Source organism: Ascaphus truei, chromosome 3, assembly GCF_040206685.1.
Source record: "Ascaphus truei isolate aAscTru1 chromosome 3, aAscTru1.hap1, whole genome shotgun sequence".
Classification (NCBI taxonomy): Eukaryota; Metazoa; Chordata; class Amphibia; order Anura; family Ascaphidae; genus Ascaphus; species Ascaphus truei.
Window position 1 is genome coordinate 44,985,853 of NC_134485.1, and position 27,631 is coordinate 45,013,483.

The 27,631-nt window shown below is 37.7% G+C and overlaps 1 protein-coding gene across 13 annotated transcripts in view; it reads left to right on the forward strand.

The window, feature by feature from the left end:
- Positions 1-27,631, forward strand: part of ROBO2 (roundabout guidance receptor 2) — a 1,224,910-nt gene that overhangs the window by 995,001 nt on the left and 202,278 nt on the right. For all 13 annotated transcript variants that reach the window (XM_075593984.1, XM_075593978.1, XM_075593980.1 and 10 more), the window contains exons 3-4: positions 25,887-26,044; positions 26,443-26,563. In XM_075593984.1, the coding sequence (XP_075450099.1) occupies positions 25,887-26,044; positions 26,443-26,563 (279 nt within the window). The remainder of the gene's footprint in view (positions 1-25,886; positions 26,045-26,442; positions 26,564-27,631) is intronic.

The following is a 27,631-nucleotide window of genomic DNA, read 5'->3' on the forward strand; positions in this document are numbered from 1 at the left end:
CTTTCAGAACTAAGATTTGTTCCACATTGCACCCATTACTTACTGTTGTTGCTGATCCTTTCATAACTAAATGTGTTAGAATATTCTGTTCTGATGCCATTATATTGTGCATATAAAGGTAAAAAAATGGAAAGCAATTATATAATAGATGCAATGTAGAAAATGTCTTAGGATATTAAGTAATGTATGCTGCCTGTGTAAAAGGTTTATGTGGACTTCGATGCTACTAATGTTGTCAGAAACTAGTCTCCAAAATACCAGGCCTTTGACTGACAAGCTGCATAAGTTTGAAATCCTTTTGAGAGGTTGGAAGGAAGAAATTCTATTATGCTAGATTGTATTATTGTGTCCAAATATGTGCAGCTTTTTGCCTGAGGATTCTCCCCAATTCAATTTTATAATATTTTTATTTTCAATACTAATATCACTGAAATATTTATAATGATAACCTTATAAGGTGTTTTGGCTGTTGTGTGACACTAGACTATGATTTTGATAAACCCCATCTATTGTCTTGTTAACATGGCCAAAGACAGTAACTAATTGCACTACAATTTACAATACATCAATTTAACACTATCAATCGGTTTAAAAAATGAGAGTAAAGTCAGCAAAAGTCTGGCTCATTACTGAAAGAGTGATATATTGACTCCACGTGACACTTCTTTTGTCCACAAATCAATGTTATTGTTTGGTATAGGCTAGTTAAGAAGGAAACACGGTCACCAAAGGTCATTGAAAGTACAGGATATTGGAGATTATGGAAACAAATGAACATATCTTGGAGCTTGAATGATTGGTATTTGTGAAGGAATTTTTTGTGTAACAGGTTTACAATTATGTGCTGTAAATTATAATGGAATGTTAAAAATAAGCCCACTTGTTTATCAGGTTTATTGGCAGAACACACACACACACACACACACACACACACACACACACACACACACACACACACACACACACACACACACACACACACACACACACACACACACACACACACACACACACACACATATATATATTAGAGATATATATTTAAACAAAGAGAAGAACAGGCGCACTCCTAGTGTAATAAAGTTACACAATTTTATGGGGCTGGACAAATATGAAGTATGCAATTTTTATTTGTCCAGCCCCATTAAAATGTGTAACTTTATTACACTAAGAGTCAGTGGCGTAGCTAGACATTCGCGGGACCCCGGGCCTCATTAATATTAATACTGACAGCAATTTTTTCTCCCTCCCCCCTATCTTCTATCTCATCATCCCTCCTCATCTCTCCCCTTCCCTCATCATCATCAGCATCTCTCCCCTTCCCCATCATCATCTCTCCTCCTCCCCATCATAATCTCGCCCCCTTCCCATCATCATCTCTCCCCTCCTCATCCTCTCATCATCTCCTATCTCCCCCTCCTCATCTCTCCTCCTCCTCATTTCTCCCCCTCCTCCTCATCATCTCTCCCTTCATCCTCCTCCTCATCTCTCCCCCCTCCTCTTCCCCATCCTCTCTCCCCTCCCCCTTCCTCATCCCTCCTCCTCATTTCTCCTCCTCTTTCCCCTCCTCCTGTGTCCCCCTCACCATCATCATCTCTTCCCCCCTCATCATCATCCCTCCCCATTCCTCATCATCATCTCTCCTCCTCATCATCATCTCTCCCCCATCTCATCTCCTCATCTCTCCCCATCATCATCATCATCATCATCATCATCATCATCATCATCATCATCATCATCATCATCATCATCATCATCATCACCATCATCATCATCATCATCATCATCATCATCATCATCATCATCATCATCATCATCATCATCATCATCATCATCTCTCCCTCTTCATCTCCCCCCATCCATCATCAGCTCTGTCCCCCATCCTTGCCCATCCATCATCATCATCATCATCATCATCATCATCATCATCATCATCATCATCATCATCATCATCATCATCATCATCATCATCATCATCATCATCATCATCATCATCATCAATCTCCCACTCCTTAGGGTGATCAGATTTTCAAATGTAAAAACTGGGACACATGTGCCCCCCCCCCTTTTTTTTTGCTTTCCTCCCTCTTCCACCTCCTCACTCTCTCCATCCCCCATTCTGACTCTCTGTCCACCCAATCCTTGCCCCATCATCTCTCCTCCCCATCCTCTCCCATCCTCTCTCCCCTATCCTCTATCCCCTCCCCGAGCCTCTCTCCTGCCTTCCTCCATCCTCTCTCCTCCCTTACCGACCATCCTCACTCCTCCTTTACCCCACTATCGACTTTCCTCCCTTCCCCCCATCCTCTCCATCCTTCCTCCCATCCTCTCTTCTCCATCCCCTCCCATATATGCACACAAACACACATACCAAACATGCAAAATTAGTGTAACACACACACACACACACACACACACACACACACACACACACACACACACACACACACACACTTACCAACACAGACACATTTACCAACACACACAAGGAACCGGGAGATGTAGAGAGGAGCAGCTATGGAAAGCTCTGCAGCGCCACCTGCTGCCCAGAAGTGGTTAAGCAGCAGACAACCCTGCTCTCCTCCTCCCACCTCCCTCCTCCCTCCTACAGCTGTTCTGTGATCAGCTCCACACTCCTCCGCAGGCATACTACGCTCTCCTCCTACCTGCCCAAGCCTGTCCCTGTCTGAAGAGAGACAGATGGGCTGCCGACAGGGGGGGAGAATGGACCCCCTAAGAGCGCAGCCCCCCGGGCTATAGCTACGCCCCTGCTAGGAGTGTGCCTGTTCTTCTCTTTGTTTCTATAGATATATTTGAAGGAATTGGTTATTCCTGTGTCCAGGCTTCAAAGACACAGAGGACTGCAGAGGACTGTTACACTGGGACTGTTTTTTGTATATTTTCATTCATTTGTAAAAAAATTATTTTTATTGTTTTTATAATTTTTTAGTTTACACCGAATACATTTTATATCACATGTTTTTGGCAGATATAATTATAATCATTATTTAGAACATTGTATCAGGTTATGTATGACATTATTCCATCTGGCTAACTCCTCTCGGGTTATATCCTCTCTATTGGTCATATACTAGGGTCAAGTCCATAATATCCTTAGACAGCATTAAACATATGTTTGACAATTAGGCGCTGTTTCATTTTTTTGTGTTTTTATGTTATTTTCATTTAAAGTTATATCTTTCACAAAATTCATTTTTTCTGTTTGTAGAAAACTGGAAAGTTTAAAAATATGCCAGGTTTTTATTGTAAAATTGAATATTTTAACTTTATACAAAATAAATATTCACGTATACACATTTCTAGACGTAATGTAGAGCAATTTGCCGTTGTTTGTTTCTATTGAAAAAGAAATGGCTATCTTCTTCAATTTCCTTTCTAATCAAAACCCTTTTTAGTTGCTTGTGTCTAATCCGTTTTTTTTTTATATACTTCCATAGCAGAGAAAGGCATGTGATATACATCTACAGTACATTTAATCACTTGAGGTCTATTCTTGAAAACTAAGGGCTAATCAGCACGGATGCCTTGTCAGCATGAACAGTCATAAATGTTTCTACTTCTCTGCAATCCTTGAATTTGTATATGAATTTATATAAGATCTCAGACAGAGTTTTCACACATTGTGGCTAAGTGTCTCTCATTGAGATGATGAAAGATTAAGAGCTACACCGGGGATGCCGACAGCTTTCCCGGTGCACAGAAATAACTATAGTTTCCACTGGGGCCACCCGTGTCGGCAGCCTTGTGAGAACCCCCTCTTTCTCTTACAGACCTCTTCGCTCTTTCACCCACCTCTATTCCCCCCGTAACACTCTTTCTCTCACTCCCTCCCCTCTCTCCCTCCTTTCTTTCTCACTGCCCCCCCTTCTCTCTCTCTCTCTCTCTCTCTCTCTCTCTCTCTCTCTCTCTCTCTCTCTCTCTCTCTCTCTCTCTCTCTCTCTCTCTCACTCACTTACCGCACCCTACTGGCCACACATACACAATTCCACCACACAATTCCACTCCCCACCCCATACACACACACAAACACACACACGATTCCACCCCCCCTACACACAAACTTCAAAACATTTACACCCCACACCACAATACCCCCCCACACCACAATACCCACAAAATACCTCCTACACAATACCCACACAATGTATACCCCCACTCCCCCCCACATGCCCCAACAATACCAGCAAATATGTACTTGATGTGGAAGGCCTCCGGTAGCACACCCGGCCCGCGTGTCGATGTGGAAGTCGGGCCTAACTGCTGACGGGGAGGGAGGCCCAGCGGGGGAGGGAGGCCCGTATCAGCAGGGTTTTGGGACAGTTGTCCCAGCTCTCCCCCTGTCAACGGCCCTGAGCTATAGTGTAGAAAAGATTGTATTTTCTAGTGTAAGTAGGATCCACTAATCCCTTAGGCCACTTATAACCATTACCTGTAGGACAATTTATTTTAGTGTACCAATGTTTCATCAAACGATTAGAGTATGCTGTAAAACTTCTCTGTTAGATGTGACAAAATCTGCACATATTTGACAGATAAAAATATAGACGGAAATGCCAAAAGAAAATTAAAGAATAACATTTAAAAGAACAAACCAGAATGTTACATTGTATAACTAGTGAATTGGAACTAAGTGGCCACCTTCCATATGTAATTTGTTTTGGACCAGTAGCGCTAAAGTAAATAATTCATTACTACCCTTTCTGTAGACTTTACTGGCTAAACAGTTCACTATTAATTAACCAAGTTCTGTAGATCCTTGCAAGAAATTATTGATGTTACATCTTAAGAGTTCCATGTTAATAGGAAATGTGTTCTTCCAATTATGTAGCTGTCATAGGTAGCAAAATTATGTAGCAGAAAATTAGCAATGAGCTGTATAATTAATTGCATACTGTAGTAGCAGGAAAAAAAGATTAGATATTTCCTCGGAAAATATGGTTCAAGACAGGAGTCTCTAGGTTTTTAACTATGTTTTACATGATAGAATAAAAGTAGTTCAAGGGTCTATTAAATGTCGATGGAGAAATGTCAATTTGTTGTAGGTTGTGAAATATTTTGGGGGACCGACATTAGGGTTCTTCCCAGATTAAGTAATTTAAAGAGGCAATTCAAGCAACACTTAAATAGATAGTGTATGTATATATATATATATATATATATATATATATATATATATATAGCAGGGCCCCGCTTCTCGGCGCTTCGCTTTTCGGCGATCCGCCGATACGGCGGCACCGAGAAGGGTGCCGCCATCTTTGATTCTCCGTCGCACATGCGCAGAACAGGCGGTTGCGCCCGGCGTGCATGCGCAGACCGGTGTCTGCGCGCGCAGACCATAGGCCATGCATGCGCAGAATGGCGAAAACGCCGTTCTGTGCATGTACAGAACTGAAAATAGCCGGATCCGCTTTCCGGCGATTTTCAGTATACGGCGGGCCCCTGGAACGGAACCCGCCATATACCCGGGGCCTTACTGTATATATATATATATAAGGATTAATATATATACAGTAAGGCCCCGGGTATATGGCGGGTTCCGTTCCAGGGGCCCGCCGTATACTGAAAATCGCCGGAAAGCGGATCCGGCTATTTTCAGTTCTGTACATGCACAGAACGGCGTTTTCGCCATTCTGCGCATGCATGGCCTATGGTCTGCGCGCGCAGACACCGGTCTGCGCATGCACGCCGGGCGCAACCGCCTGTTCTGCGCATGTGCGACGGAGAATCAAAGATGGCGGCACCCTTCTCGGTGCCGCCGTATCGGCGGATCGCCGAAAAGCGAAGCGCCGAGAAGCGGGGCCCTGCTATATATATATATATATATATATAGTAATATACAGTATACAGCCTTTGATTACATTTATTGAAAACAAATTACCTAAGCCGCTGATTGATTTATTCCACCGTGATAGATCAGCAGAGTCACATGGTTACATAGTTGATGAGGTTGAAAAAAGACATACGTCCATCAAGTTCAACCTATGCTAAAATTTGACAACAGATACTTTATCCTATATCTATACTTCCTTATTGATCCAGAGGACGGCAATCAAAAAACCCAAATGTCATATCATCCAATGATGTCTCATAAGATGGGAAAAATAAATTTCTTCCTGACTCCAAGAATTGGCAATCGGATTATTCCCTGGATCAACATTATTCCCTTGTTTATCAATCCTATATAAGCGGCGAATTTAAAATACGGTGGAGGTAGTGCTAAGTGCTGCACTTAGCCATAGAGTTTGTGCAGAGAGGGCTCCGGGCAAAAGTCGTTGTCAGAAACATCTTGGCAGTGACTGTTTACCTGCCAACTTGTTGGACTCGCAGCACTGGATTACAACAGCCGTACTTGTGACATTGTATATGGTTATGTTACATTGTACTTAAATTACTCTAATCATTTGGCACATATCTACCTGCCTCATTTGAGGATACCCAGATAGCCTAGAACTTTACTGGATTACTATATTCCATTGGTTCACCCTACCTCCACCGTATTTTAAATTCGCCGCTTATATAGGATTGATTAATATTAAGGACATTTATTTTAATTGAGGATTTCTCCCAATAAAGTTGTTTTTTACCCCACTCCATTATACATTATACAACAATATATTTTGTCTTTAACAGGTTTTAATATTATACTCTCACATCAGTATCATTAGCCGCTGAGTGCTCCCATTATAGGGGTTCTTTTTCTCCTTGTTTGTTATAAAAAGAAAGAACAAGCTTCTCTGATTGCTGCTGTGAGCTGTCAGTTAAAACTGTGTTGTCTAAAGACATGTTGTTTTTTTTTTTTGCAAAATACCATTTTACAAGGTTTTTTTTTTGAAGGTGATAAAATACGCAGCACATTTTGGAGAATAAAAAAATATAATGTAGTTCCGCAGATAGCCTATATATTTTATTAGAATTGCAGCTTAGTCTTGCTTCGATCACAGCTTGATTGGAATCAACCATAAACTCATCTTTATTTACTGGGTCATAGGTTTTGACAGCAGCAGCCCCTGCAGTTTTATGGCTGTACAGTATTTCGAATACTTATTCCCCATTGTTAGGGGTTTCAGTACAGCAGCGACATGATAAGATTGCAAAATGGCAAAGTTTTTAGAATGGGGGGAAAAAACATGTTGAGAAAGAAATGCAGCCGTGAAGTTTAATGTCTTGACACCTAAGCTAAAATTACAGTCTGCTTTAAAATATATGTTTGTAGTGTTGCAGAATAATTGGAAACAAAGCAATGGAGCTGTTAGAGAAGGTTCTTCGTATATTCAGTTTAGTGATGTATTTCACACGTGTCTGGTACACTTACATGAAAGAAAGATTTTTGTGTGTACCCCATTCCATTGATACCAAGGAATTGCAGGGCAAAAAATAGCTACTGTACATTGTTTGCCTTTATTATATAGACATTATGAGCAGTGTGATGAAAATGTATCCATCTATTCTACAGTATAGTGCATGTAAGGCCGCGCTTATAGTCCCGGCGACGCTGACGTCCTGCTGCAGTAGCTGAAAATTAAAATTGAAGTGACTTCCAGCGATCGTGATCAAGCCGTCGCGTCGCTCGTACTATACGTACACACGACGATGCAATACATTTGTTTTGACGCAATGCATGTCGCCAGGACTATAAGCACGGCCTTAGACCGTACTGTAGTAGATGGACAGAAATATAACATAATAAAAATATATAAAGTTGTGTCCCTCTCCACTTTGTGTAACTCAAACTCTTCCAGTATCTACACTCAGTACTATGTATCTATTCACCTCCTTATCATAATATCCTGATAGTATAACGGAAGATACAAATTGCTGAAGTAGCAGTAATGCCTCTTGCCACAATATTAGTTGTCACCGGCATCTCTTTTGGGGCACTGACAGCCGGATAATGTCTCTGTGGATTTCCTTATTGGTGCTACAAATACATTCCTGATAGAAAATGGTCTCTCTGGCACCTCTTCTCATGTTCACAAGGTCCTTGGTTACGTAGTCCTAACCAATTACGTTTTCTAGACCTTCTCATAATTCAGCACTTCCAAACATTTGGCAGAGTTGACAGACTCATGATGTCCCATTAGGCTTTATTTTGAAATGTAAATTCTATTTTCTGCACTGAATGTAAATTAATATGCATCAGAATTGCATCCATATCTTTCTAAATAATAAGATCATAGTTCTATACCTTTGCATAAAAGATTTAGTTAATTTATAATAATTGTACCACAATGAAGTCAGATCGACCATGTCTTTGGAACACTATAGACATTAGTGCAGTACTAGAGGTCATCCGCAAATCTTACCTTCTATCTACTGAAAGAAAGGGTTAAAAGGGAAATTCAAAGTACAATTTGGAATGCTATATCCATTAAGGAGTTTAGGAAAACTAATCATAATAGAGAACATACATGTCTTGGCAAAAAAGCTGTTGTAATCAGTTGTTCCCACTGTTTAATGTCCAATAATGGGAATACAGTAGTCATTACAATGCCAGTCTGTTTAATGAATATCTCTTTCCTTGATATAAAATTGTATTGTATGATGAATACATTCACTTCCAGCAGAGGATTTAATGAAAAGCGAACAACATGCTTGGTCCCCAATGATCACTTGCAGGTAAAATACAATGTTGCTATCTTCAACAAATCGACTAAGCTCATTTTAAGCTTGAAAGTAAAACAAAGCCACTATTTATTTAGCATCCATGAATCATACAGTATGGACTAAAACAATAGTCACCCAATTTTTAACTCCTCAAAATAGTTGACATCCCATTTTCTACAAATGACATAGCTTGAAGTACTGGAACAAGTCAATGAAACTTAGATGAAATAACTGAATATCAGTGACAAACGATATGGTTAACCCACACATCAGCTGTGTAAGTAACTAAGGTGGTGGTGCTCCTCTGGGTAAGATAAGTATGTAAACTGAACAAGAAGAAGGAACCCATTCTGGGAACTCTTCCACAATATCTGGATGATTAGATTATCAGTTCTAAAAGCTTTATTTAACACATTGATTAAAATGATGGGTGTTTAAAAACAAAACAAAAATTGACGCACATGGAACGCTGCAAAAGTGCTATGATATACACTCTGGATCAAGGAATGAATCAATAGAAAAGATGGATACTAGTATATCTCCTATCTATTCATAATACAAACATATAGATTGAGTATATTGCACCACAATGTGAGAAAATACTGTAGGAGGGGGAAATACCCTCAGTTAACCATAACGTATCGGTGGGTCCTATGATAGGGACTGAAGAAAATGGCTCACTCTGTGGTTTGATGTATACACACTGTCATAGAGCACCATATAAGCACTGATCTGAAATCTAATAATAATAAAAATCTATTAATAATAAAATCGGCTACAAACTTTCACTGGTGATAGCAGCAGGTGCATTTGAGCACATCCCTGTGGGCTGACTGGTTTGCATGTTGCTAATTTACTTTACTGATTATCTGAACGCTTAGACCTGCATTTATTCTGGTGTTGCTGGATACACTGCTCCTTTTTGCCTTTTTGCCTTTTTCTTTTGACAATTTAGATCTGACCCAGGTTTAGTGGAGGACTGTATTGTTAGTAGGTTCAGGGATATTGCATCTTTTGACTTAGACATTATATATCACAGGATTAGTGGAGGTTTTTTCTTGTTTTTATTTTGGGCATTTACAGGTGCTTGTGGGTTTAGGGGCTAGCGAAGTACCCTTTGTCCCTCTGGGACATAGGGGAACGGGCCTGACGAAGGGTAATTCCCGAAACGTTGCCCCCCTGCACTCCCCCTATATACCCACTTACCCCCCCTTTTTGTGCTGTTTTGCCCCCACCCCGACACATACACTATCCCCATTTTTTTACAACTTGTCTCCCTTGTACATCCTTCCTTCACACACGTTATATGTGATTATACCTATATGTTTATGTTCTATATTTGTGACGCTGCATGTTTTTTGATTCATTTGTGTTTTCATTAAAATTTACTTATTGGTTGCATACTAGTGATTTCAATTTTTCCATTTAGGGAGTGCTGGACTATTTCAGTATTGGGAAATCTAATACTGTTAATAGGCACTACAGATATTGTAAGATGTGACAACCAGTCTATATGTGTATTGACGCAGTCAGTCACTGCTTGTCACCAAAGCCAATATACAGTATGAATAGTACTGGTAGTACCAGAGCTTACTATGATAAACTGTTACATAGACATGTCATATACTGTAGCTCTGTAGGTAAGTATGATGCCACAGCTATGTAGCTTGTAGTAACAATGTTGATCCACTAAGCTCCAATAGTAATTGGAGGATTGGATCTGTGCTTGATCATTTAAACACCACAGTGATGTAATAATCACTGTCAATTAAGATTGCTACAATGTTAGGCGTGCAGTATGGTGAGTGCTCACTTTCTAGTGGGCTTGATAGAGAGTAATACTAGTAGCTTAATCCATATGGAGTGGGGAAAAAAATATAAATCAATGAGCCACTAGCTTAGGTGTGCCTTAGGTCCCCTGAGGGCATAGTGTACTGTGGATGACCTACAGAGAGAGCACTTTGGGATAAGGCTATATATGTTGTTAGGGATCAGTACCCATTATGTCCCAAGAGGTGCTAAAAATATTCTGTATGGTCAAAAAGGATACACCAGCCACTCTATCATCAAAAAATAGATCGTAGCCGGTAATAACACTCATAAGAAAAGTAAAGTCTGTCTAACAATGTCTGTCTAGCACTGCTGTATTGGTTATAGTGTGAGAACCCCTAAACACGCTCCCTTAGACCATCGGGTTTGTGTCAGAAGTGAAAGTTAGAACGAGCAGGGCGCCACAGCTGTGTGGCCACACAATAGGCTTTGATGACATGCAGCGACTTACTGTGCGTCAATACACATATACAGTAGACTGGTTGTCACATCTTCTAATATCTGTAGTGCCTATTAACAGTATTAGATTTCAGATCAGTGCTGTATTTGTAGCTCTATTACAGTGTGTATACATCAAACACTGTGTGAGCCATTTTCTTCACTCCCTATCATAGGACCCACCGTATGGTTAACTGAGTGTATTTTCATTTGTAATAAGAAAAAATGCTAACTTTACCTTGTATGCTATACAGTCATTATATGGTCTTCCATTCTGGCTTTTTCTTTGCAGTTGGGAAACAAATTATTTTCAATTCTATCTATCTATCTATCTATCTATCTATCTATCTATCTATCTATCTATCTATCTATCTATCTATCTATCTATCTATCTATCTATCTATCTATCTATCTATCCTGTATATATTATATATATACAGTATATATATATATATATATGTATATTTCATCTGTGTGATTGTTTAATTTTTTCCTGCACTCAATACAGTTCTGGGTGCTTGCTGTAACTCATACTGAGGAAATATTACAATTGCCTATTAGACCTTTAAAGGTCCACCTTACACCAACCTTGTCATGTGTTAACAATCAGCAGGTGCCATTAACACGGCTTGGATAGCTCTCTCTGTGGGGTCAATTAAAGACAACAGGGCTGCTTTTTTTTTCTAACGCTCTATAGGGGTAAAACACAGACAAGGTTTTGGGCCTCTGATATTAGGTTCTAATTAAGATTATTTACAGCTGACAATGATTTTCTGCCTATTACTTCAGCATTTGAGATCTGAATGTGTAATACACATTTGAAAAGTTATAGGAAAGCTTTAATGTAAATCATAGCTCTTGATAAAAAGAACAACTTGCTAATTATATATATTTGTAACCAAAAAGGCCACTGTATAACATAACAAACTTGTTTTAACCTGATGTGTCATGTATTTTAGTGATAGAATGACCGAGGTGAACTGCAAAGAATAATGAGTTTCTTGTTTTAAATTAAAGCAAACAGCCTCCCTTGGGTTATTGTACACTGCACAAAAATAAAGCTACTCTATGGCCCAGATTCAATAAAGGGTGCTATGTTTTAACATACCTGATCTCGTCTTCATTTGAATGGGACCTAATATATGCTCAAGCTTTGCACCCTTCAGTGAATCTTGGCCCATATCTTTGTGTATACTTTGTGCCATTATCCTTGCACTAGATTTGCTCATTATTTTAAATTATCTGTATGTTTCTATTTTGAAACAGTGAATACATGCTTAATGCTATATAATAATAATAATAATAATAATAATAACAATAATAATAATAACTGTCGCCGTCATGCACAAAGGAAATGCATTAGCAGCTCTTAGTGTTTTGGGAGTTATAATAGCTATGGAAGAGCAGCATGTTTGTACAGCAGTATGCCGTGCATTGCAAAATGTCACGTTGTTTTTCATATAAAATACTATAATTTTGTGTCAGCCTCTTTTTTTTGGAAATATTTTAATGTATAGACAGGACAGTATATTTGCCACAGGGAACATCTGTTTTCAGGGGTGAATTCATTCTAAAGCAATATTAAAACCAACATTTTAACTTTACTAATAATTCCTTTATTAATTATATTTTCATGTATTTATTATAATCGTTCTTACAGTAAATAGTGACTTACTATGATCACACTTATATCAACTACGATAGTGTAGGACAGCCAAAAGTATGGCTAGAGAAGTCCATTTGACCATTTATAATTGTGATAGTAGAGACATGGCAAACATCTGAATGCATAAACTGCACATATATTGCAAGTTATAATATAAAAATGTGTTTCGTCATGGGTTTATTACAAATAATAATGTGGTCAAAGTGGTAATGCCGTGACGTGGTTGCAGTTAATAATGGGTTGGCCAAAGAGTTGAACTAAATGACCCTTGCTTGTGAGAAGACAAACTGTTAAGTATTTAACTATATATTTTTTGTCATATTGGATGTAGCATTGGGCATTGTTGTCTTTTGTTGTATACATTTGGTCACACCCAGCAGCACTCCTTTTGACACAAATATATATGATATCATATGGTGGGTGTTAAAGTTAGAGTTTGTAGGGATTGTGTATATCATGAGATTATTACAACAACAATCAGTTGTATCTGAATTTCTAACCAAGCGTGCATCTACATTTAATACACGTTGCATATAATCAATGTAACTGCACGTCACTGTACTACAATAGTTCTTTCTTCAATAATCTTCGAGGAGTGTACCAAATCCGAAATGTTAAAAATAATCTGTGTCACTCAATGACACAAATTATTTTTGGGAAATGCATTCTTAATTACAAAAACTGCTTCATTATGGAGAATCGCAGAAAGTATCCTGTAAACCTGATCACTATGCAAATGTATTCAGTTTTGGAAGCACTTAAATGATAATAAAACATTCTTTTTCTCCTTTACAAGATATTACAGTAATGAAGCTGTTAGCTCTCAGTGTGCATTTTAATGAGTTTTAACTATCATTTTAATGAACACTGCATTATCATAAACCCAAAGATTAGACAAAATTGAATTTCTAGGAGAAAGAAGAGGTTCATTAAGAGTTAATTATATTGTTTAGGAAGGAGTGTAATTCAATTTGATGCACAATCATTCAAGATTCCATCACTATATTTATTAGTATATGTAATAATTCCATTATCATATTGTCATGACCTCGATAAACCTCTCAATGTTCTATATTTAAAGGCTTGTAAAGATATATAATTCATGATAAAAGTTTAATAATGTAACTTCAAATCAGGTTCTCTTTGTGCTTTTTAAGAATACACAAAATCACATGTAGGAAGATACAATGTGCAGTTCTACGTGTGTACACAACATCAGCAAAACAGGACTTAGAGGCACATTAATTCAAGCGCCAGTACAAGTTAGCGCACCAGATCTGTGTTAACGCCTATTGACTTGAATGGGAGTAAGCAGTTGGGTTTGCAAACTCAAACACTCAAAGATTAAATATCAGACCTTTTCCTAGAGAGGATATTATTGCTAGTTATTATTGCTAGTTATGTGCAGTAATTGATTCAAACAGAGGTCCTGAGTATTTCATCAGCTTTCTAAAAAAAAAAAAACTGTACATGTATTGTTTTGTGATTACTTGGCCTTGCCCTTCATACAGAAAAAAAACTACAGTGCATGTGTCAATTGCAGACACATAGGAAAAACCTGAACTCATTTGCAGAAAAGAAAACCAATTACATTTTCTGTATGAAAGGCAACTTTTCTGTAGAATTCCTCTGAAATAAGTATACACAAAATCTTCCCAGAAGCCTTTTAGATTACAAACCAAGCTTATTTTAGTCATTCAAACCTTGCTTCAAAATATATATAAACACAAGTCAACTCCTAGGGAAGGTTATTTTTAAGTAAAGTGAAGTTAAAGGTCTCTAAATTGTGTTGTTTCAAGTGCCGAATTGCATATAAGTGGCTAAACTCACCAAGTGGTACTTCAAATTTCCAGTGTCACAATTCCAACTACAATAAACAGAAACCTATAAATCAACAGGAAGGTTGACAAGATTGCAGTTTATCCCTTTGTGATGGTGGACACAGACATGCAGTATGGTTGCTGAATATAAAGCTGCTTTCTCTCAGACGTTGTATAATTAGGCAAATAGTAAGTGCATCTTTCGAGCTCTTGGAAAGTTTAGGAATACATTAAGTGAATGCCCCTTCCCATGTTTACATAATCGTTTTAGTCAGAGAAAACAGACAGCAATGGACACTTTCAAAGTAGAATGAATAGAAGCAATGATTCAGTTACCGATAGATTAGCGGCATCTTGGAAGTGTAGACAGCGTCCCATAGTCCTTGTTTCAGTTCTCAAGGACCATATCAGGGTAATGTTTTTTCAAATTTCGTGTGCTCTGGATTCTTTAACATTACATAATTGTATTATACAGTAAAGCACCAACTTGGAATGATCTTTTCTGTCTAAAGCAAATGTGTCAAATTGTGCAATGCTGCTCCCTTGTTAGGGTCAGGCAATATATTTAATTTGAATAATTTAATGTAAAAGTCAACATAACATAGTAATATATTTTAGACTCACAAACTCAACTCAAAGTAAAGCATAACTCATAACATACCCTTTTCAGGGGTTTATGTATTGAATGTTATAAACTAAACATGTTTCGAAAGTCAGTTGCAAATAGTGCATTACTTTTATTACATCATTGTCATGAGCTGTCTGCTCCGATTTTGCTCCACTTGTGCCCGTGAGAATTTTAGGGAGTAATAATTTGCTGGTCAGAAGCCAGAGCCCCTGGCTGCAGTGGGAGCATTGTTTGCTGTGTGATTAAGGGGTAAAACAGGTTTGGAGGACAAGTCTCAGACATGAATGTTCTCACAAGTATTCTTTATCATTATGGGGAGTGATAATTAGCCACTTTAGAACTAATTTCTATATACAATATCCTTGAGGAGTTAGGAGAGGAAATAAAAAGGAAAATTGCACCAGTCAAATACAGTAATATTATTCTCTTTGGTCAAATAATCCCATTAGGTCTGAAGTGGTGTTATCATTTGCAAAATTCACCAAACTTATAACATTTGAAATCCGGATGAGAAAGGTGCCCTCTTCAGCAAAGTTTCTTAAAAATGTCCTACTAGAAATATTATACATACTGTAGGGTTCAGACTGATACATACTGTATCCCACCTTAATCGTTTTGAATGATTGTAAAATAACACTGTAACTCCTCCCTTACTTATTATAAACACTCTACATTGTTTGCCGATTCTAGAGGAGCAGTTGATGTAAAGCACCACGATAAATTATTGCAAAGGGATATATCCTGGAAATAACTTTATTCTAGTCTTTTTTTTTAACTCTTTCAAAGACTGTACTTTTATTACAAGGCTCTCCTGTTTTAGCACGGATCTAGGAGCCTATGCACTAAGTGTTGCAAATGAAATATTTGATATAAAGTTGACACACAGCAATATAGAATGTCATTGTTTGTTTTTGCATCTCTGTATTAACCTCATTTCTCTCAATGTGTGCCTTCAGTGTCTAAAATAGTTTTAGTGAAATATTTTGGCGCATAAAAACATATGCACAAATGTGATTGTTATATACAAAAAGTGGGAAGGGTGAGCTAAGAAAAAGTAGAACGTGCATCAAAATCATCCACCAAGTTGTATCTGGCGTAAACCCTAAAAAGTCTTTTTTTTATTATTCAAAATTCAGAAACTATGTATCGGGCAATAATTAATCTGACACAGCACAGATGTTTCATTATATTGCTTAATAAAATGTAGTATTTTCACAGTATGGCTATTATAAACATTAGCACACTAATAATGAATATATAGTAATACTAGTTGTAAATAGATAAAATACAAATAATTCTGATTTCAAACAATTATGCATCCTGTGTATGAAGTCACATAACTCCCTTCATACTGAACATAGCATGCACATTTTATGAAGCTTGGTACTACTTTTTAGTACTGAAATTTGAAGGCACAAAAAAAAAAGTAAATACGATCTTAGTACACGAGCCCTATACTCTAATACAGTGGTGGCTAATTCTAATCCTCAAGGGCCACCAACAGGTCAGGTATTAGGAATATCCCTGCTTCAGCACAGGTGACTCAATCAGTGGCTCAGTCGTTCTGCCAGAGCCACTGAACAAGCCACCTGTGCTGAAGCAGTAATATTCTTAAAACCTGGCCTGTTGGTGGCCCTTGATGACTGGAGTTGTCCACCCTTGCTCTAATATGTCGGCCATTTTTTGGGGCACAACCAGACATACCGACAACTTCTAGCATTCTTAAGATCAGAACAGACTGGCATTTAAAAAAATGTCTAAATAAATACTTTATAACATAAAAATAACAATATTCTTCTAATTAGTGCAAAACGCATTTTAATTTTCAAATTCGACTCAATAATTGTAGCAGAAAATGAAAATATTTCCTTTATTACCCGACACGTCAGCTTCCAGTTGCTATGGCATGTAATCGAAGGTTTGAGAATAATTTACATTTAGTCTATAGGAAATTTGCATTAATAAAAACTGCTTGGATATGCTTATTGCTTCCTCTTCTCACGGTTAGCTGTCAAAACACAGTGATGCTTTTGAAGATTTATAGTAAATGGGTAATGAGATTGCTGAATGTTAACTGCAGCATTCAGAATTCATTACTGAGTGGGGGAAGGTAGAAGGAGATTATTGGAACCACAGAGTTGCATAGGTAGATGAAAGAAATTTGAATTCAATCAGCAAGCTTAAACATAAATATTTTTGATGAGAAAACTCTATCCTACATTTCAGCAGAGCATACTTTACACACACCACAAGCACAAGTAACTTTGTGGTTCAAGGATACAGTAAGATCATATTTTCCAGAATGCAATATACACTGTGTCATCATTTTAGAAATATGGAAGAGTACACCTAATGTTCTTTAGTTTGTTTATACTCTGGTTCTCCATGTTGGTACAATATGCATTGCCAATAAAATACATTAGCAATTCATATTTTTATACTCAAACATGTTTGCTAGATTCAATTAAAATGCTGATACCTTTTGCCATATGGTATAGCGCCAATCCTGGATGTTACATCCAAAAGATAAAACATTGCAAATTATACTTTTTTTTTTCTTTCCAATACTATTATCTATACTATACCTAATTTCTTCCAAATATGTATTGTTTTATAAAATAAATGAACTCCTTATGGTATACTATAGTTCCTCTTTCTTTTGGCATTGTTTTCTGTCTTAAAATGGCCTACCCTCCATCAATTCCAATATAAATAAACAACGTTGAAATAATTGCATGCAACTTTTTTAACCTGATTTTCTGGTATTTTTCTGTGTCTTATAATTTTAGGATTTAGGGAAGCAAACTAGGACAGTATAATATCAGCGTTGTGATTTCATAATGTAAATTGATGGCATGTCTTGCTAGAAGTCTAATTTAATGCAGTTTGTTTCTGGTCATATTGGGTTGATATTGAGCATTCACAGCAGTGTTTGAATTAGAGATGGACATATGCTGCACAACATTTGTGATGGCTCTTACAGTGTCACAGCAAGTCCACCTGGGTTAGGTTAATCTCTGTTAAAAGCACAACATAAAGCAGCAAATGGTAATACTAGGGTACAGATCCGTTATTCAAAACACATTAACAGACTGGAAAAGGCACAATATTGTGTTAGTTTAATTAAATCTATCGCAAACAAATAGAACTGAGATAAAACTTGGGTTAAACTTGTTTTAAATCTGGTGTCTAGTCAACGCGATTGTGATTTAAATACATTTTATTCTATTTTTCATTTTTATACCCATGATTCAACTAGCAGGTTCCCAGTGGAACACCCCAGAGAAATGTACAGATGTAGGGTTCCCCCACAGTAAGCCATGGCTTGCACTGGCCCTGGAGCCACAGCGTTTTCCTTGTCATCCAGCGGCCCCAGGGAAAGTAAATCTACAGTACATCTGTAGTGCCACTGTCCCAGTACGAAGGGGAACATCACTGTGACTCGAGGTGTTCCCATTACTGGTTGACTGCATTAGGCTGTACTCCATTTTTTTAAATTGGGGTTTGCCTGATGATAAAGAATCAGCAGCTCTGCTCCAGGGCTCCTCCCTTGATTCAGGTAATAATATATAATAATAATAATAATAATAATAATAATAATAATAATAAAAAAAACCTGCATAGAAACAATGCTGCTTGTAGACCATTGTGGTCAGCTTGATTTGACTGGTCTTGGACTTACTGGACTTACCAATCTGTTTCCAGGCTATCTTCGTGCATTTAAATCAGTGGGTCGTGTTGAAAAACAAATCTGTTGCAGCATATTGTATTGCTAAACATTTTCACAATGGAGGTCAAGTGGAGTAGTCACCACACAGAATTAATATGGCAGCCTAGACAGGGATTTGTGGTGATCATTCACTAAAGCTATGTGACAGTACTGTGCAAAAATCAGCCAGTGGGCAGTATTGCGAGGTAAAAGGTACAGCTCCCTCGGGAATGTTCCCCTCTGTAAGAAAGGTTATAAAAAAAGTAATCTTTTTTTCAAAGAAAAATGAGCTCTGGGGGACCAAGATGTACACAGATGCATTATGGTATGTTCATGTCCCAGAACACAGACTGTTGCTTTAAAATGAATAAATACCCTTTATGTGAAAAATATGATGTGTCCTAAATCTGTCAGAGAAAATCCCCTACATAAACTTTCTACAATTTTTTTTCTGCTAATAATGATAAATTTCACGCAGTATAATGAGAGAGAATTTGCAAGGCAAGCTCTCCCAAATCATATATGCAGATATCACCAGGCTTACATTTCTATTTATATCCAAGACCTACAAAAAATGTTGAGCAGGCTTCTCTTTCAAGCTTTTACTGACATATAGTACTCCCCTACTCTTAAAATTATGACCGGAATTAACCTCTACTCCCTAAACCAAGTTGGGAAAATATTTAAATTGCATTTCTAGATGCAGCATTTAATTTCCCGACAAAATCACATGCTATTTACATGTTTTGTTGGCTGTGCTCATGTAATAAATGCCACCGCTTAGCTATCACATCACTGTGTTCATCAATTAAAAACATTTTAAAAAGAACTGTACTTGTCATTGCTATTTTCAAGATTGGGAAATTGCAACTCTACATATAGAAAGACAGGCTTTCAGTACCCCAGCGTGTACCTAATCTATACGTAATTAGTCTACTTAGATTTTTTCCCCCATACCTTTTAGACAATAAGAATAACATTTAAAAGAGCAATTTTAAACCAATGTTGTGATTAACATTGCTTTCCTTGATGACTTTCATAACATATCATATCTAGCGCACTGTTTTGGCAGGAACCTGAAATAGTATCTTAACAAAATCATGGCTAGAATACATTATTAGTGTTAAATGAGCTGGAATTGAAAAACCGTTGAGATAATTAAAGAGAAGGGTGTCCTGTTCAATTTCAGAACTACATGAAAAGACCAAATTGCAGGGCTTAATGAACCTGTTCTGTATATCTTTAGGTAATTCTCAAAATACATTGCAATGGATTTCCTACAAATTGGTGTAACTTACAAAAGTTTGGGTTTAATAGAGTTATTCTTTAAATTGTGATCGTGCAAATCTCGGCACGATCACATGCGAACTCCCATTGACTTAAAGGTGAGTTTTGCCCCAATCTGCACTAGTGCAACCAAGTGACTTGTATCGGCGCTAATAGACACCTTATATATGGTATAAGTGTAAATGACTCCAATCTGCACTACCACACTTTAATGGATAAACCCCAAGGCATTTTATATAACACAACTAAATTTGCTGAAAATACAGCATTAGTAGACGTTTTTGCAGGTGTAACCGCCCAGTATCACGTTAGCGCTACCGCAATATTTAACTTGCAATTTACAAAGGCTCTGTTCAAACAAGTAGAGCCGCCGGTAGCAACTTTAAGCGATTTTCGCCCCAAAAATTGTGCAATGTCGCACATTACCAAGCCATAAAAGTATGCTTGCTTAAATCTGTAAGTCACACAAACAACAGTCTTGCAAGCATAGTAATTGAACTTTGTCGTGCGTGTGACGTTCAAATAGCAATCAACCAACTTTGCTCAGACATTTGTAATATAAGTTACCATAATGTATATTTTCAGCAGGCACCTATTTGTATATTATTGTATCCCTATGCATTCATCATATCTCTCTGACGTTATCAGAAAGTTAAAAAAACAGAAGTCAACAGCGGATTGCAGTAAAATCCCTAACAATGACAATGCATTCGCCGGTTACAGGGCAAGTGAAGTAATTGCAACACATCACATTTTATTATCACATCAAAGTGAAATGTCAGAATGTTTTACAGTAAATGATTACTGAATATTATATTTCGGGATATTCTACCTGAATGGTTGTTGAAAACGAAGTTTGTCAGATAGTGATTGCCTATGTAAAACATAGCAACTGAACATTTTGAGATCCTCATAAGATTGTGGGCTTATTATTCAATTATGGGCTTTATTATTCAATTAGCAATTGCCCATAAACTCGCTTTGACTTGAGTGGGAGTTTTCAGGGCTTATTGAATTCAGTATACCCCTTAAGGCAGTAATCACCTCAGAAGTCTATATGAAATTGTAAGACGAGATGTCTTAAAGCTGCAGTCCAAGCAATATCCTACATGTGTATTTTTAAACAAATCAGTTCTGTACTATGAGAAAATACTTGTAGCATTTTTTTTAAAAACAATGCTGTATGACATTTTTAATGTTTTATAATGTAAAAGCATTTTTTTGTTTTTATATTAGCCATTTACAAAGTCACATTCCCTTCCTCTTCTGAAACAGGCTTTGGCAGACAACTTTTTGAGCCCTGCCATATCTTTTGCAGTGCACCAACTGTATCTAGTGACTGCAAGGTCACATGATCTTCCCCACAGAACGTTGTCATATTAATATGCAAATGCATCAAATGCATTCCACTGACTGCAGAATACTCTTCTGCATCCATTTAGTGAACCCCCGATCCAAATCTTTGCTGATCGACCACAAGAGAACGGATCGATCGACAACTTAGTTTACTACTTATGTGTGGATTGTATTGATGCACATATTAAAGGGGGGGGGGACGCAGCTTGGACTGCTGCATTAACGTAAATAAAAAAAATGGTGCAGTGCGGATTCTTGCTTTAAAGTTTACAGCTGACATTCTGTTTGGATGGGAGATGTAAAGTTCTGGAATGACTAAAGGGTGATCGGCCGAAAACACTATTGACCTGAACTGGAATATTCGGCCCAATGCGATTGCCTGCTTCTGAGGTTATAGAATAAATCCCTTAAATCTGTTCAGGTTTATTTTGAGCCACCTGAAAACATTGGGACTCTTCTCTATTGTTAGCATGACAGGTGTAGCTTTGTTTAAATTCTGACATCTAAAAGTATTCCAGGTTTTACAAATCTCAGCTATTCTTTGTGTTGTGGAAAGAGCCTGGTTCTTTTGGGATACAAACGCAATTATTCTTTGCCTCTTGACAGGCCTCCATTTCCTCCTTCCAGCTTTGCTGTTTTGACCATAAACGAGAGGCTCATGGGACCTAGACCAGATTGAAAAACTAGAAGCAGACAGATGGTTATTTGTAATCATCATGTAAATTTAAATCCTATAGAGATATTTGTGTGATAGCTGGTGTAGTTGAAGAACATACTGTAAAGCAAAATAGTTGATTATTTACTGTTATATGAAATATTGTTTGGTAATCTGAATTTACTTAGCACTGTTTAGAGTGATGAAAAAGTCAGTAAATTAATTTGGTTTGTGGGGTCTGTTGTTAAATGATATGATGTCTGTGCCCAGGGCTGGATTACGGCCTACGTTGGCAGGTGTTAGTAAGCCGTTTCTTTGCTGGAAGCAGCATTTCTCTTTCTGTAGCAGGTGCTTATGAAGGTTGATTTAAACACTTTTCATGATAGATATAGTCATTCCAAATTTAATGCAGTTGTTCAATGTTGTTATTTGTAATTCAAAGTTATATGCTACAAGAACTGTTAACTGTGTACAAAATAATCATTAAGTTTGGTACTGCAGATTGAAATGACTTATAAAAATACAATATCATTAACTGTTCCAAGTTGTATTTTTACTTTTTTATCTGATACCATCATATCATTTTTATGTGTTGAATTTCTACTTGTTGACGTTTGATTATTTTGACAGATGTATACATTACCATGCATATTAACACGTGTAATATGCTGTATGAAATTAGGTGCTGGACAGAAAAAATAGTGGGGTTGTAACCTCTAAAATAAAGGTGATCTACCTCAGCTGTCCGTTTGGCATGACACATAACTCCCACAGGAGACCAGATGTATTATGGGGTTATGACTTGGGTTCATGTAGGGTGCTGGCAATATGACTTTTAACATCTCAAGGTTTTCTAGTAGACAAATTTGTTTGAGTGGAAGAAGCTTAAATCAAGGTCAAAGTTCCACAGAAGGCTAGATATTTACATTTTTTATTCCAAAATGGTGGCAGGTGGAGTTATTCAAACCAAATTAGACTCTGACATTGAAAAATAAAATTACATTTGTAGATGCTAAATGATTATTTATTGAGTTTATGGCAATTTGTACCAAGGTATCCTATCCTAGTGCTCTCCTTAAACTTAGTGTCAAACAGTCCTTGATTTCTGTGAGGCATCTACAACGTTTTGGAATTGGATATAGGTTATAGTTAAAGCCATATTTGCTTGGATTAACTCATAATAAAATGGTCTAAATTATTTCTCAAAATACTTATTTAATGCTAATTCTAGTTGCTGTTTTAAAAGCTTTTATGTCAATGATTTTACAGACTTGTACTCAATTGAAATAATATCAGTGAAGTGGATAATATCATTTCAGAAAGATACAGTATAGTCCACTAGTGGGTCCTGAAACCTCTTTAAAACATGCAATTTACACGTGTTGCCTAATTTATTTTCAAATGGATTGGTGATTTATGTATTGCTTTTGGCATTGTTGGCCATGACTAGTACAGTAAAAGCTGAGAAAATAAGAACTGATTCAAAAGCAGGTGTTTGGTACCTTAGTGTTGTATGCCAGGTTTATAGCGTTTCTTACTGAGAATATAGAGTTGTAATGCAGTTACATTCTTTTATTTTCTATAACGGGATTGATTATGATTGGTGCACAAGGGATTTATTAAAACCAGTGTTTATTTCCTTCAAGTAAACACAATTTTTTTTTTAAATTTGTCTTTAACCTATTTAACAGATGAAGTTTATTCAGTGATTAGCAAAAATTTTGAATACACTTTAATAACAAAGGGATATTCTCTGATGGCAACCTAACTTCTGCAGTGTATTCTTGCCAATACATCAAATCAAAATATCACTTGTGAGCACAATCACATGTCTGTAAACCTAATTATGACCATTCCCTCCTAGCATACGATACACCCACTACAGCTAGGGATTCGGGGAAATGACATGCAAATGAGCATACCGTGTCATCTTTTGCTTCAAATCCATTTTAACATGGAGCCCTATGAGCTTATGCCTGCCGCATTACACAGCTTGTCAGTACAGCCTGGGTTAAAGAAGTGCATAGCCAGTAAACCTATTCACAGAGAGCTATTGTGACCCTTTGGGTTTCATCAGTGTGAGGTTGGTTATAATGGCATTGCCAATTTGGAGCTGTGGTTTCAACCGCACATTAAATAAGTTATGGTGGGTAAATAAAAGTGACAAAAACCCTCCACCGTACAGTGTACAGCAAATAAAAACATCACTTGTGAGCAAATTCACATCTCAGACAGGTGATGCCAATTCATCCAAACAGAGTATCTTGTTATGGTTTACGCCAAGAACAAATCAGAGCACAAAACGCATACTTTTTTTTTCTTGCAAATAAACTTTAATGATTTTACTGTGAAAGTTCATTTATTTTTGATAAACCGGACATTAAATAATATCTGTGGAGTTTCCAGTCCATCATATGGAAACTCCAATTAATGCCAAATATAAGAAAATGAATACAATAATTGCATAACATGCAACGCTAATAATTTTAGGTGAGAAATTAATTTGTGTCCCTCAATGCACATTCAATTCATTTGAAAAAAACAAGTCTTTATAGATATCCACAAATCCCCTAAGGGGAGAGTGGGTGAGTAAGAAGAGAGGATGAAGGATAGCTAGAATTTAGAGTCAGAAAGGAAAATAGAGTGGGAATATGTAGAGCTACAGTAAGTGGTCAACTATTCAGATCAGGGGTGCGCAATTTTTTCCTGCTGCGCCCCCCTGTCTGTGCCCCCCTCTCCCTTACCTGTCTCCGGCTCTCTGCATCAAATGATGCTGCAGTCACGTGATGTCCCATTGCCATGGCGACGCGTCGCCGAAGACAATGTAAGTGAAGTTGCAGAGGCATCACGCGATCCCCCGGATTCATTTAAATGTCTGCGGGAAGAGCGCAGGCCTCTGCAACTGCCACGCCCCCTCGGAATAATCTTGCACCCCTCTGGGGGACACGCACCCCAGTTTGCGCAACCGTGCTGTAGATGACAGCAATTTGCAGAGAGAGTGGAGAACAAAGACAAACTGTGGACCTCAGTGGATGAGAATGTGAGGGAAGCACGTGGCGAAATGTGTGCGTGTGTGTGTGTGTGTGTCTGTGTGAAAGAGGGGCCATCATATGACAGAGCTGCCTCCAGAAGCAGAGTCAGTGTGAGAGCCAAGTTTCAAATACAAGCAGTCCTCGGTTATCCAACGGAATCCGTTCTGGAAGTAGCGTTGGATAGTGAAACCGTTGTAAAGTGAGTCCCATGTTAATCAGTGGCGGTGAGCGTTGGTTAACACATTCAGGCGTCGGATAGCGCATTCCGGCATTGATAAAAGGCCCATAGGGTTGCATTGTAAAGTGTTGGATATGCCATTCGTTGTAAAGTAAAGCATTGGATAGTGAGGACTACCTGTAGTTTGAAGTGACTCAAGTGAGTGAGAGAAGAAGATGCCAGGCATTGCTAGAATATTTTTGAAAGCGAGCAAATAAATATGAGGGAGAAGCAGGGCTTAAGCAGTATACGTTGCTTCTGATCCTCCATGGCATAAAAATATAATTTGGACTAAAACCTATTAAAAGGTTTTATAATGAAGTTAAATGATGGACCAAAAGTCTAAATAACATGTTTTACTTCTGTAATTGGTTTTACTTTATTACAAATCCATTACAGTGGAAAGTGGACTGGCATTGCAAGGTCTATTTAGCTTCAGCAATACTGGAATGGCTTAAAGTCATGCATTCAGTCATATTGCACGTAAATAAATATGTGTGCATTTAAATTATGTTAAAAAAAATGTTTGTAAGTCTCAGATGTATATATACTTTTGTATATCAAACAAAGCATTGTACTGTAAACTAAGATGACTGATTTAGTTTTTTCTTGTATTGCCTTAGTGCTGCGAGATGACTTCCGACACAACCCTACCGATGTTGTTGTGGCAGCTGGGGAACCTGCAATTCTGGAGTGTCAGCCTCCCAGGGGACATCCCGAACCGACTATCTACTGGAAAAAGGACAAAGTCCGAATAGATGATAGAGAAGAAAGAATTAGTGTAAGTCAACTAAAGATACAAATACACAATACATCGTTTTTGAAATAAGCATAATATAATATTTTTAAAATATTTGTGGTGGGTGTGTACAAATGTTTCCCTGGTGGAAAGTCAGTCTAGTAATGGGGCAAAAGACAGCACAAAATGTATCAAGGAACAAACCTGAAGGCTTTAATAACACTTTCTTGGTTGACATTTCTAACGCTATATTTTTCTCCAGTGTTATTAATATTATTAATATCAAGCACTATTTTCACACCAAAGATACTGTACTTTATTTAATACATAGCCCCCTTTCTTGCATTGTTGTGAGTCTTCCACTAATATTAATGCATATACACTTTTGTATATTAAAATTATTTTTAATTTGTCAAATAATATGTTCTTTCATTTTACAGATTCGAAGTGGAAAACTGATGATTTCAAACACAAGAAAAAGTGATGCAGGGATGTACACCTGTGTTGGGACCAATATGGTTGGAGAAAGAGATAGTGACCCGGCAGAGCTGACAGTGTTTGGTAAGTCTGCTGTGTGTACTGTACAGGCTATTTTTGATGAGCTTACATGTGCTTTTGGCGTGGCTGTTTATTATAGTAAAATAAAGCTACTCAGCTATAGAGGTACTTTTGTTGAAATACTATTTGTAATTATGGGAGCAACTACTGATAAAAATCATACATATGTTCTCTAAGTCATAGACTGAAGACAACCCAGAGATGTCTTTAAGAAGCTCATTAAAATAAATATGTTGTTATTGCAAAACAGCAAATCAAATTGTAGTCTCATTTTGCAGCCTGGTTCTGTTTTGCACTGTGAATATGTATAAATACTGTATATGCCTTTACTGAACATTAATTTGCACTTTAGCAGCCTTTGATTTGATGGACGGATGCAACCACACTTCTAAATAAATGAAATGGGTGAACTAAAAACTCTGGATTCAATAATATCTAAGTACCAAACTGATCTAGTGACATTTACATAACACTTGTAACAGAGTATCCACCTCCCCTCTGGAAGATGTTCTACTGGTTACTTCTGTTGTGGTGTGGGCATACCTGTGAGGGTCCAGGAGAGCTGAGTGGTCTGCGATTGTGCGGGGAACAGGAAAGGCTTTTGGTGAATTCAGACTTCGCTCATGGTGTCAGCGCCTCTAGCTTCAGTGGGCTCCAGGATTCCCAGAGACAGTCCCTACCAAAGCAGACTTCTTTCACGCCTCTGCACAATAGACTGTAGACTCAGGCAGAGGTATATAAAACAAATGAGATTTATTTGCAGTCACTGTAGATAGTACACACAGCGGATGCAGATGGGTCACAGAGGATTCCAGGCCTCTGGATGGTGCTTGGCTCTCTTCGCATCGAGGCCTCTGATCTTTCTGCCTCCTCACTCCAGAGCATGGGAGCAGAACTCACACATCTCACCTCTAGGAGGGGGAGACCTGGACTAACTATAATTTGGCACTTCCTCTCTGAGACGCCAAAAGGGGAGGGCACAAGGTCTGTACCATGATTGGCTATACACAGACTCTTGTGGCACCACCTCTTTTGTCACTCAGAGAGTCAGCATGAGGGGGGTCAATACCA